Source organism: Pseudocercospora fijiensis (assembly GCF_000340215.1).
Source record: "Pseudocercospora fijiensis CIRAD86 unplaced genomic scaffold MYCFIscaffold_1, whole genome shotgun sequence".
NCBI classification, from domain to species: domain Eukaryota; kingdom Fungi; phylum Ascomycota; class Dothideomycetes; order Mycosphaerellales; family Mycosphaerellaceae; genus Pseudocercospora; species Pseudocercospora fijiensis.
The window spans coordinates 7,338,794-7,351,343 of NW_006921532.1; the positions used below are offsets into that span (position 1 = coordinate 7,338,794).

Sequence of the window (12,550 nt, forward strand, 5' to 3'; positions counted from 1 at the left end):
TGTTCAGGAGCTTAGGAACTGAAAGTCCATATTGGCTGGCATTAGCCGTCTCTCCTAGTCCTTGAGACGAACCAAAGCAATAGCCGGAGCAGGATCTCTTAATTTCATCTTCACTTCCACGATTCCAGAAGCCTGCACAAATGGCAGGAGCCGTTCATATCCATAGTTCCGAGGCGTCAGATCTGGTGAAAGCTTGACTAAACGGGTGCCAACCTCGGCCAGGTTTGCGTAGTCTTCTTCGTAGGCACTGCTGCCGCTAATCGCGTTCTTGATTCCTTCGAGCGCAGCTTGGTCGATTGGTCGACGCATAGGCGCTGTACGTACCGGAAGAGCGAGACTATGACCTTGTGGCATTGCGATGGCATTCGGCGGCTCGCGCGTTCTCTGTGGCTGGGGAGAGGTAGGAGAAGGTCCGGTGTATACAGCGGGAGCCGGTTTGGATCTGCCGCTCTCTGGAGGTTTGGACGGTGTCTGGGAAGCTGCGGCTGGAGGTTGATTCTGCTCCTGCTCTTGAAGAGGCAAGGCATCCAGGTAAACGAACTCATTGCAAGCCGCGATGAACGCCCTGTGCGTGTTTTGCCTGTTGCCAAAGCCATAGACCGAGATTCCCTGCTCCCGGATGCGAGAAGCCAAACGAGTGAAGTCGCTGTCGCTGGAGACCAAGCAGAAGCTTGAGAATCGGCCGGTGTAGAGCAGGTCCATGGCATCAATTATCATCGCGCCATCGGTCGCGTTCTTGCCAGTGGTGTAGGCGAATTGCTGGATTGGTGCGAGAGAGTGTTCCAGGAGACAAGCTCGCCAGCTGGCCATGTACGGACTTGTCCAGTCGCCATAGATGCGTCTCACGCTGGCAGTGCCGTAGTTGGCCACTTCGGCGAGCAGGCCCGCGATGTGCTTGGCGCTGACATTGTCGGCGTCGATTAGGACAGCGAGGTGGTCGCCGCCGTCTTTCATCTCGTGATGACGATCGTGAAGTCTGGGCAAGATGCTACATGTAATAAGGGGTTCAGATGGTAGAATATCTTAACGCGTTGCTGACTCATGCGTGATTGCTGTCGTCTTGGCACCGAATCTTCGTTGCACCCCAACACCTTTACGGAATTCCAAAGCCTTCTCCGAACATTCCTTACGCCGCGAATGCAGTAGACATGATAGAGACGTGTGCTGTGCCGCACGAAACTTACGAGCAGAACGAGGTACGAATGGAGAAGCTGAAGCCTTTCTTCGAGATGGGCCTTGGATCGCAAGACAACCATTGGATGGAATGGACATTTCCAAAATATTGCGAAAGGCGATGGTACATCACCGATCAGGGTTATGTCGGTATCGGGACTGAAGATCTGCAGGTCGGAGATGTGGTTGCAATGTTATGGGGTCTGGACAAAGCATGCATCCTCCGCCCTGTGCAAGAAGATGAGATGACTGAGGGAGGGACGCGTCAGCATCGTTTCATTGGAGCTGCATATTGTCGTGGTGCTGAAGAGGTTGTGCTCAAGAGACCAATGGACGGAACAACGGAACAAGAAACGAAAGCGGCATGGATGCTGCCGAATGAAGTCGAAGGCGAGAACATGCTCCCTAGCGATACAGCAAAAGCAACAGATGGACCAAAAAGATCTCAAGGGACAATAATAGCCCTAATATAAACCTATCCCCCCTATCCCATTAGCGGCCCTCCCGCATAATTCCTCATCCAACCCTCCCGATTAAACCCCTTCTCCTCCTCAACCACCCTTTTAATTAACCCCATCGCAACCTCCGCCTGATCCGCCAAAAACCCTTCAATATCCTCCGGAACCTCTACCATCGTAAAAGGATCCGCCAACTCCCCAAACTCCTCCAACCTCCTCACATCCCCGATCGTCTCCTCCACATTCCCCAAATGTCTCGCCAAACTCTTATACGCCAGTTGAACGCGTATATACGGAGCCTTCAACCTCACCAACGATAAAAGAATTTTCTCATCGATTTTTTCAAAATTATACCATGTCCCGTCGGAAATTCTACAGTAGGCCGGTCGCGACCAGAAGATTAGGATGTGGCGTGTTTCGAGTTTGCGACAGACTGTGTTTGCCCAGGCGCGGTGGGAAGCGAGGGTTGCGATGTATTGGTCCCAGGTTATGCTGAAGTGCATGGCGAGGTGGAGGAGGGTTTCGGCGGAGTGAGAGATTTCTTTGGATGCTGTGGTGCGTGAGGTGAGGTATTCTTTCCAGATTCGGAGGGGATCGCGGGTGGGAGAGTAGTGACGGGCTTTTGTGAGGAGTTGAGACATGTTGTGTAGATTTTGGGAGGTGGAGTGGGTTAGGTTTTCGCGTCGGGTTTGGATGTTTTTGTTGGCCCAGCGGGTATTGTTGATTTTTGAGAGGTCGAGAATGCCTTTTAGTAGGCCTTGGTGCATGAGGATGTCTTTTGACTGGTGGATTTGGGTTTGGAGGGCTTTGGCTTGCTTTTGTAAGTCTTGTCCTTGGTAGAGGGAGACGGAAAAGTCGTGTTGACTGCAATGGCGGTTAGTCTGAGGAGGTCGTGTGACTGACGTGAAATTGATATCCATACTCCACAGGCAGAACTTTGCTCAATGCTCCTTTCGAGAAAGCTTCCGTGCTGTTGACAATTTCGTCCAGATTCTTCATGATGTTCTTCATGTCGTTTCCGAGATGGTACTCCTTGAGAGCATCTGAACTAGCATTTGCCACTTCCTGGTAATGTGGTAAGCCGATGGGTGCCTTGAAAACCCATGTCGGATCTGCTTTCTGTGTTGGTGGGACATATTGGTAGCTCCAGTATGCTAATACCGCGAATATGAGCACTGCTAGACTCAAAATCTGCGCAGCTAAACGCCATGCCTTTGAAAGAGCTGATAATTTTCGCTTCGCCGGTCGAGATCGTGATCTACTGCGAGCTTCTTTAGGGTCGTATGTGAACGGTGTCTCTTGGAGTATGCCGCCGGCCGGACCCCGAGACCTATCTCTTGATTGAGACCGAGACCGGGTAGTGGGATCCATGACTGTGGCACTGTAATATCGAGCTCGACAACTCTCTAGCCATCTCAAGCAGCGCGACCTCGTGTGGTCAAAGTTCGGTGGTGGGATTGTCCTCGCAAAGAACAAAGACATTATGGCCGGATGCGGCATGGGCTGCATTCCACATGACAAAGTTCTCCTTCTTATTATCCAGGGGTCGCTCAACAAAGAAAGGTTGTAACTTCTTGTCTCTGGGGAAGAGCTGAGTATGCCGTGTTACTTACTAATAATCGTTCTAACAGCGTCCATGGTCGCATTTGCTCTTTGACTATTCGCGCAGTGCAGCTTGCTTGCTTTTGGCCGATACGGATGGTGATTCGTTGACAATTGCGAAGCTGGACGGCGTCTAAATGGGAGGTAAAACAAGCATTGAGGGCATTGCTCACGAAGCGCTTCCTGTCGTGTAGCGAGATCGTACGTCTTATCCTGCAAGTAATGGCAAAAGGGCATACACGTGTCAGACGCATGCCTGCGAGCTCGAAATATGGTGAAAATGTCTTCCTGCAGAGCTTTTGAGTGCCTTTCTCGCGCGCCATTCAAATCTTGTCGTCGGGATGCGTAGAAAGCCGCTGCTGTCAAGCGACTACTCTCCATACAAGCAGTACAAAGAGACATTGCGAGGGGGTCGGAGGAGCTGAAAGATCTTGTTAGTGACAAAGTTGAAGAATGCGAAGAGGAACCTTGATGGAGACCACAGCGGCCATTGCACCTGCCAGCCAAGCCCTCCACGAGCAACGTACGTTCAAGGACTTGTTCTGTTCTTCTATGCCACTCCACCCTAGAAAATCTCAGCTCGAGATCAAAGCATTCATGTATCATCATTTGTAAGGCCTGGCTTCATCTGCGGAATTCTCTCTTCCCATCATTCTCTCCTACATTCGAATTACTCCAGAACGCATGCATCTTCGTCAACGATAACGCTCAAGCATTGGAAGGTGATCAAGCACAGCTTTGTTCGAAGAATGAAGTCGATCGGCCCACCGCCCTGGAAGCATCATACCCATCTTCCGCTCTGGATTGGGAGGAGACGTCGCCAATCAGCCTACCTGTCCGACAGAGAAGATCTATTCGTACCACGTCAACGATGTGACCCAAGCATTCATGAAAGGGTTGTCTATACCATATTGCGCTCTTCTGCCTAAAAAGCGTGACATCGTGGCAGTATCGTGTTCATTTTCCTTGCTGACATTAGCAGTGAGTTGTCGGACAAATTAAGTCTTGCGAGGGTGCGCACTCTTCCTTCAATATCAACTGACTAGTGTTTATATGGCTCGAAGAGCTACAAGTGAAGGACGAAGTGCTATAAGTGAAGGCCGAAGAGCTATAAGTGAAGGCTGAGGCGACGAGGGGGGTAGGGTAAGCTGGATTCTAGAAGATTCTACGGCGGCTGTGGCCGTACCGCGCTAGGTAACAAGGCGGAAATCGTTACAAATCGCGCTTTATAAATCGCGCGCCTTTCTAATAACAACTTCTTCTACTTACTACTACTTACTACTACTACTACTACTACTACGACTCGTTACTACTCCCTTTCTATCTTTACTAAGCTAGATACTATACCTGTCCCCTATACTAGCCCTATAGAAACCCCGAGTAAGATCTCGAGCGCTACCGGTAAGTTTAATATTGTCGCTAAACCTTTATAACCGCGTCGCTAATAGTATTAGTCGCTTAAGTATTTAAGGGTAAGGAAGTTATTAATCTCGCTAGTACGTTCTCTAACGAGTCTCCCCCTCGCTCTACGAAGCGAGTTCTAGCTAAGAAGACCGGCTCTAAGAGGGTCGCGACTCTAGTAAGTCTCGTTTATAAATATATATTACTAGATATACTAACCCTTAAAGCTCGTTATAGGCGAAGTCTTCGTATATTTCGTTAGTAGCGTAGTACGCTACCTTACGTTTAGCTATACCGTCGTCCTCTAAAAGGGCGCTAAGACTATCGAGTACTAGTAGTTACTAGGCACCTCTACTATAAACGCTTAATCGTATACTACCCTCCTAGAATCCGATTTTACTTAGAACTTTAGAGCTAGCTCTCCTTTCGTCTAAATAGGACCTAGGAATCGATTTGCTATAGGAATCTATATCGCCGCTACTCGGAAGAACGCGATAATCTAAGAATAGTATACTAATTAAGAAGTTAAAAGTTAGAAAAGGCGAGAGGAAATAAGATAAGATATACTATCTATACTATAGGGCGTAGACCGATATATATACTCTATAGAGGTTAGTTAGCCCTCTATAAAAAATGAAATCTATAAAGTAACTTATAATCTTCTCCTTCCTATTTTTATCTCGTCTACTCGTATAATAGATATATACTAGGCCTATAATGTCAGTTAGCGAAGCTAGTAATATTTAATCTTACGTTTCTTAGTATATTACCGCCGTTATTGCTATTCGTATTATAGTCGGTTTGAAATGTATACCTAATCTAGTTAAGTCCGCTCTACCGCCGCGACGACTTCTATATAAGCTTGCTTACTATCTGTTTTCCGTATATAACCGCTTACAATCTCGCTAACACTCTCGTAATATATATCTCGAATGTGCTACGTCGTAAACGTAGGAGAATTAGAATATAACAATTCCGCTAGAAACTCGAAGAGTTGCTAGAGCTATACTTCGCTTATACTTCTCCTAAGTTCTTCCGCTTTCTAAGATACTTCCTAGGTAAAGTCGTATTCCTCCTAGTAGCTAGTATCCTTAGTAGAGATAGTCTCTTAATATTCTAGGGTGCCCTCTTCCTATTCGTACTCTATAGATAGAGGTCGAGTATTCGATTTCGAAGCCCGCCCGCTATCTTCGAATTCTAGTAATGCTACTCTCTTCCGGTTATAGTTTATATAGCTAGTATAGCTCCTAGGATCTCCTCTATAAGCGCAATTACTATATAGTAGCTTTAGCGCTAGGTTATAGGAATAACGGTACCCTTCGAAATAACTACGGTTAGATTCGTAAGTTCTATATTTCGAAGGAAAGGGACAGTTTAGTATAGCGCAACTTCTAGCGTCTATACCGAGGATATAGACTAGCGCCGCTCGCCTCGCTCTCTTATCGGTACCCTTCTACGTTACGCCTTCTCCTAGTATACGTATATAGCCCTCTCGAAATACTAGATCTCGCTCTTTACCGCTTACGATTTTCTTTGCTAGCGCGTAGTCCGTAGTTCTAGTTTCCTAAATTTTACCTTTTTAATATGCTTCTACTACTACTTATACGAACTGTTACGCGTAATCCTTTCCTACTTTAGGTATAATATTAAGGCTCGACATTGTATTAGCGCTAGGAATATAGTAGAGAATCCGAAGAGAAAGGAGGATAATTAAGAGAACTACCGGGAACTTAGCTTATATAGATAGGGGATAAGCGGCTAAATAACAAGGTTCTTAGTGCCTCGGAGAAGTAGTAATACGCTAACTGTATTTAGGTAGCTAAACTCTATACCTAAAGAGAAAAAAATGCTAGTACGGATAGAGAAGTTTTGTATATATATATTATAGAGAATAACTACTAATCGTAGCCTAAAAGTCTTCTATATCGAAGTCGAGATCTACGTCTTAAAGTATACTAAGGATCTTAGCTTCTTGTTTATATACGATAACCGGAGCCTTTACCTTAGCAATATCGCCTAGCCTTAGAGTATAAAGTAGCGTTAGAGCGTATAGTATCGAGGTCGGAGTAGAGACTTAAGTACGGGATATAGGCTTCGAGAGTAATACGGGTTATCCGGGTAGTCGCTTCCTAGAGAACGAAGGACCTAGAATAGGCGTAGTATCCTTAGAAATCTGTTAGATTATACGCGCCGTAGATGCGGAACGAGGTATTAGTATAGATACTAGCGTAGGTAGTATCGACGAGGCCTTAGTTAGATCTACCCGCGCAATCTCCTTCGAAGGTATTATTTTGCCTATAACTTATATTATCTATTAGGCGTTACTAGGACCTAGGGCTAAGTTCTAGAGGTAGACTAAGGAGTCGTCTAGTTAGTATCTAGGAAGTTCTACGAATAACGGTCGGCGCGAAGTTTTCGCTAGTACTATAGTTAGCGTAGTTTCTCGCTAGCTTAGCTATCGTCCGACTCTAGTATCGACTAACGTCCTATCTTCGTCGTTACCTAGTACGAATACCCTAGGACCCCTTTCTACTCTACGCGGAAGGCTGCTATCGCTACCTACTTCGCGGTCTAAACCCGCAAAGTTTCGAGTATACTAGTTAGGCTCGTCTTTAGGTTCTATAGCGTCTCGAGTAGAACCGGTAGGCGGTTTAGCGATTTCGGAAACGTACGCTCGAGGCACGTAGTTAAGTATACCCTACGGGCGTCGTAGTTGCTACGCTAGTCCGGTAGAGCTAGTAGATATAGCGTATATCGCTCTACGTAATAGGACGTTTGAGGTTATACCTATAAACAGATTTCTATCTTTAAAAATAAAGTTATAGAGACGCTTAGGCAGATATAATAGAGCCGAGCGAAATACCTTATTTAGGGAGTCGCTACCCTACGTTAAAGTATACTTTCCGTTAATAAGTACGCGGAGGTTATATACGTCCGTAACGCGTAAGAATACTACGAAGAGTTAGCCGTAGCTAAATGCGGGCCGTCGAAGGTCGATACCGATATATACTAGGGATTAATCCTAAGATTTGTTTATCGTTATTGCGAAACAAGGTCGAAGCGGAAGTTAATATCGCTTAAGGGTAAACGGTAGGCCTTTGTTCGAATGTATCTAGATTCGCGGTATCTAGTATACTTCCTAATTATCGTCGTCTAGTAGTTTCCGAACTTTAACCCCGAACTAGAGTATTTTTACGACGATAACCCGCGTTCCGTTTACGAGTCCTACGGTCTTATAGATATTCCGTATAATTATTATTAGTGTACCTATCCGGATCCGTAGGCAAGGAATCTAGAGCTCGGTGTTCTAGATAGATTTTAAAAGGCTTAAGATTTCTAAAGGCTAGTCTTTATCGCTAGGCAACTTCTCTATCTTATCCTCGTAGCGATATTCGCGAATTGCACCGTACGGTAGGTCGTCTACGATACGTTCGTTAATCTCGTAGGCGGTATCGTTCGTTATATAAAGGATAGCTCGAGAACGATAGAATACTAGGTCGTACTTAGCCTTAATAATACCCTATCTTAGAAAGACGAAATCGATAAGCTCGCTAAGGTCCTAGACTCTTCCGACGTATATTAGTAGCTTAATAAATCGATCGAATACGTCGTCGTATATAATATAGAGAGTCTAGCGGTAGAAGTCGACGTTCTACAGATTGCTATCTACGAGCTGTATATTTTACTAGAGATAGAGTACCTTAATCTTATTCTAGATTAGGAAGGCTTTAAATATAATCGCTATTACGTCTGCTTCCTTCGAAGACTTCTTATACTCGGGAAGCACTAGAAGAGTCTATACCTAGTCGCCGCCGAATACGACGAGGACTCCTACGAAGAATAGTTCGTTGCCCTAGCCGTTACTACCTAATTGTAACTTGTAAAAGAGTCGATATATAGCTATAATATCGCGTCTATTCTATATCGCGGCTTCGTCCTAAATAACTAGATAAGTCTTTCGGATTAGCTTAGCGTCTATTATGTCTTAAGTAATAGGACAGTCCTACTACCCGGTATTACTTAAAGGAAGTTTAAATCGGGAGTGCGCTATACGACTACTAGGAAGCAGCTATGCGGCGATACCTAAAGACGCGATATATAGTACGATAAGGCTACGTACTCTATAGGTCGCTACGAGTATACGGTATAGGAACGTCTTCCCGTAGCCTCCCGGACCTTAGATAAAAAAGTACGCCGTTAATAGATTCTAGTCGATATCGTTCGTAATATCGGTAAAGGCTCGCCTTTAACCGTTATTAAGAAGGTAGGCGTTTTATTATACGTAGAGTTTGTTCCTATCTTCGTTTCCTATATCGACTAGCGCTTCTTCTTAAGCGATAGCGTTATTGCTACTATATATTTTCGCCTACGAAGGATCGGGGCTCGGTAGTTTATAGCCCGATACCTTATATCCGTTAGCAACTAATTCGGTATATAGCTAATACTTACTATAACTTTTAGTAGTAGCATTTATCTCCTTATACCTTCCTATATAGCCTCCGTACCGCAGTTCGATATATAGATCTTTATATATGTCCCTCTATAGAAGACTCTACTATCGCGTAGAGTCGGCTCCGGATATCGCATCTGTTAGGATAAGTAGTACGAATATAAGACGCAATTGTCGGGAGGTATATATCTTCTTAGCCTTCCGGAACGTATCGAGCTATTTATCTTCCGATCTTGTAAGACTAGATGCAATCGCCGCCGCTCGAAAGCTCTTATATACGGTACCGCTATATATCCTTAAGTCGCGGAAACATTTAGTACCCCGAACGATATAGAGCAATTTAATTAAGTATAGTATCTCGCCTTTAGGACGTAGGGGCGGGTTAAGACGCGCGATAGAGTATACTACGCGCTTAGAACGTTTCTTCTACGCTTTGTTATATAGCGTATAGTATTTTAGAAACTTAAGATACGTTAAGCGCCGGTAAGATACGTCGTTATCTAGTAGTAACGCGTTATATCGAAACTATGCGACGAGCGTAGTACGTTGTCGTCTATCGCCGCGTAGGTCCGCTATCGTTGCGTTATAGTTAAATACGATATTACCCCTAGGGCGCGGTAGGTAGACGTCTAGTCGAATAACCGCGGGCTATTCTTTATAGCGCTTGCCTTCTAAGATGTTGTATATCGCTATCGTAGGACTAATATATCGTATATTAACATAGTTAGCGATCTCGTTACCGGGAATCTCGAGGCGGGTAGTCGTACGGTCGGCGCCCTTATAGACGTACTTATTAATATATTTAATCGCCCGTAATAAGCGGACCTACTCGATATTAATATAGGCGTTAAACCGCTTTAGTAGGTATAGATTGTATAGTACGATATAACGATTGTCGAAGAGGAACGCGCGATTCCTCCTTTTATTCTATATCCTCCTATTACGGCGTTTACGATATTTCGGAAACGCGATGTTAGTTACTACTATCTCGTCCGAGAACTCTATAGGGAATCCCTTAGAATACGTCCCTTCGGAGTATCGAGGTAACTGTATATACGGGACGTATAGAAAGCCCGCGCTATAAGGTCTATAATATATATGTTCCTTAACTAAGTTCGTTACGCTACTATCCGGGTCCTCGGCTAGGCTTAGAAGCTTAGCGCGGATAAAGTTATCGATCTTAGATATAGTATCTAGCGCTTAATCGGGCGCGATCTATAGTAAGAGGTAAAGGTAAGGGAGGCTACGCTTCTAGTATTCGACCGTCTAATATCTTGCGATATAGCGACCGAATACATTCCTATAGTAGACCTCGTATAAAAACTCCCTAGCTTTCTAAATAAAGACCCTTATCGTAATGTCTAGGCGGTCTATCGCGTCCTAATAGTCGAACAAATAACGCTTAATCTCCGGCTAGTTAGGGTTAGCTATAAACGTAATAAAGTACGTAGGGACGCCGAAGTAGCCGACGATAGCTATAGAATCTCGGTAGCACTATAAAATCTACCGATCGCCGCCGACGTACGAGGACGGGAGAACTATTTATAGAGCTTATAGGATGCTATCGGATAATAGAGCCCCGTTCGTAGGGACGACTAAACAGTTCCGCTATAGCAAACCGTAACGTACGCTTCCCTCGCATTCCCTATACTATACCTTAGTTCGAAGAATATTATAACGTAGGTCTTCGCTAATCTATCGAGACAACTCTCGTTAGATATCGTATTTATTCTTATTGCCTAATAGTGCGCGCGTACTACGCTATTTCGGTTGTTTTAAGTTGTATGTATCCGCCTATACTTCTTTCTAATAGTTGCCTAGGAAAAGTAGGTCGTTTAAGTCTACTATAGTATATACGTCGACGTATAATTGTTGTAGGAGCCGGCGACTATAGAAGATAGTAGGAAATTAGTTTAGTCGATAGTGTAAAATATGCCTAAAGTAATCCCTAAGCGTAACGTACCTCCTACTACGCGTACGAAACTAGTTCTCCTACGAAAACCTAGGAGTTCTAGCCGCCTAGAGGAGGACGTAATATATAGGGAAGTAGTATAGATAGTAGCGATTTATACGATATAGAGTAGTAGATACCTCTCCCGTACTTAACCGCTCTACTACTACAAAATCCCTTATTCCGCTAATAGCTTCCGGATCGTAATCCGGATAGAGGGCGGCTACTTCGTTTACGACCGGCTTATTATATCGACGCGCGTCCTATATACCTTCGTAGACTAAACTAAAGTCTATAGCCTTAAGAACGAGGCGCCTAGGTCCTTAGGAGGATATAAACATTTCCCGAGCCGCGGCGAACTTGTAATATAGCGCGTTATATTACGTAATTATCTTATATAACGCGATTATAGTGCCGTAGTCTAGCTGCGGCGATAGTATAGATTTCTAGTTCCGGCTAGTATATCTACGATCGCCGGATTTCTATATACGCCTCTTAGTAGTATATACGGGGTCGTAAAAGTATAGCTACGCGTATTAGGGATCTTCCGTCGGAGCGAAGAGACCGCCGCCTAAATAATACGCTTCCCCGTAGATCTAGAACAAACTGTATCCTAATACCCGTATATTACGCTTAGCTATAAATAAAGTTATTACGAGGCGGCAATTATAGGCTCGAATGTTCTCCTAGAACGTTCTTGCTTCTATATCCTTAGATAGATCTATAGTAAGCAGTCGCCGTAGTAACGGAGGTAGTTTAGGGATTAGAAATATACCTTTTACTACGCTACTACCGCAATATATTATAAATACTATACCGTTCTTGTCCGTAGAAGAAGACGGTTTGCTATCTGCTCGGACGTTCGATGCTTTACGGATCTAATACTTAGCTTAATAGTATTAGCAGGTATATACTATATCGCTAATATTAAGTATTACTGCCTCGTATAGCATCGAGATATACGCCTTAGGAAGAGTAGACCTCTCTAGGCGTAAGAGGTCGGTATTAGTAGCCTACGATCGACCTAGGCTATAGTACGCTTCGGCGACCGCCGTAGAGAGGGTATTATAATCGTTTAGACGTTTAAAAGATATCCGCCTTAGAGAAGGCTAACTAGCTCGCACCTAAGGACTAGAACCGCTAGCTCTAGCCCTACTAGTAGGGGCAGTAGTAGTGTCCGTCGGTATAGCTCTAGGCGTAAAAGGAAGGCTCGGTAGAAGTAGCGGTTAGATAGGCCCTAGCGACGGAGCTCTAGGCGCGATAGAGCTACTATTCTTAATTAAACTCGTAGAGTTAGCGTTATAGGAAGGCTCCGTAAATTCAACGTCTATCGGTCTAGAAGGATCGAGAAGGTCGCTAAAGTCGTAGTAATTATCGAAAGCGTCTAGACCGTATTTATTAGAGGCCTCTATATCCGGTAGCGTCGGACCTTGCCTCTCGGCGTCCTATATAACGCTATCTCTAGGCAAGACAGACTAATCGTCCTAGTTATAGTCGCGACCTGTCGGACTTAGT

At 44.8% G+C, this 12,550-nt stretch overlaps 3 protein-coding genes across 3 annotated transcripts; 1 reads left to right on the forward strand and 2 right to left on the reverse strand.

Annotated features, from left to right (window-relative positions):
* Positions 1-54: 54 nt before the first annotated feature.
* MYCFIDRAFT_125511 (uncharacterized protein) lies at positions 55-954 on the reverse strand (the record flags this gene model as incomplete). The annotated part of the gene is made up of 2 exons (XM_007923495.1): positions 55-382; positions 467-954. The coding sequence occupies 2 exons, from the start codon at positions 952-954 to the stop codon at positions 55-57; spliced, it is 816 nt and encodes a 271-aa protein (XP_007921686.1).
* Positions 955-1,148: 194 nt separating this feature from the next.
* On the forward strand, positions 1,149-1,632 carry MYCFIDRAFT_170370 (uncharacterized protein; the record flags this gene model as incomplete). Its single annotated transcript, XM_007923496.1, has 2 exons — positions 1,149-1,556; positions 1,591-1,632. The coding sequence occupies 2 exons, from the start codon at positions 1,149-1,151 to the stop codon at positions 1,630-1,632; spliced, it is 450 nt and encodes a 149-aa protein (XP_007921687.1).
* Positions 1,633-1,657: 25 nt separating this feature from the next.
* On the reverse strand, positions 1,658-10,726 carry MYCFIDRAFT_170371 (uncharacterized protein; the record flags this gene model as incomplete). Its single annotated transcript, XM_007923497.1, has 10 exons — positions 1,658-2,388; positions 2,415-2,495; positions 2,531-3,134; positions 3,187-3,222; positions 3,261-3,855; positions 3,908-3,969; positions 4,002-4,062; positions 4,098-4,202; positions 4,255-4,299; positions 10,704-10,726. The coding sequence occupies 10 exons, from the start codon at positions 10,724-10,726 to the stop codon at positions 1,658-1,660; spliced, it is 2,343 nt and encodes a 780-aa protein (XP_007921688.1).
* Between the last annotated feature and the right edge of the window lie 1,824 nt (positions 10,727-12,550).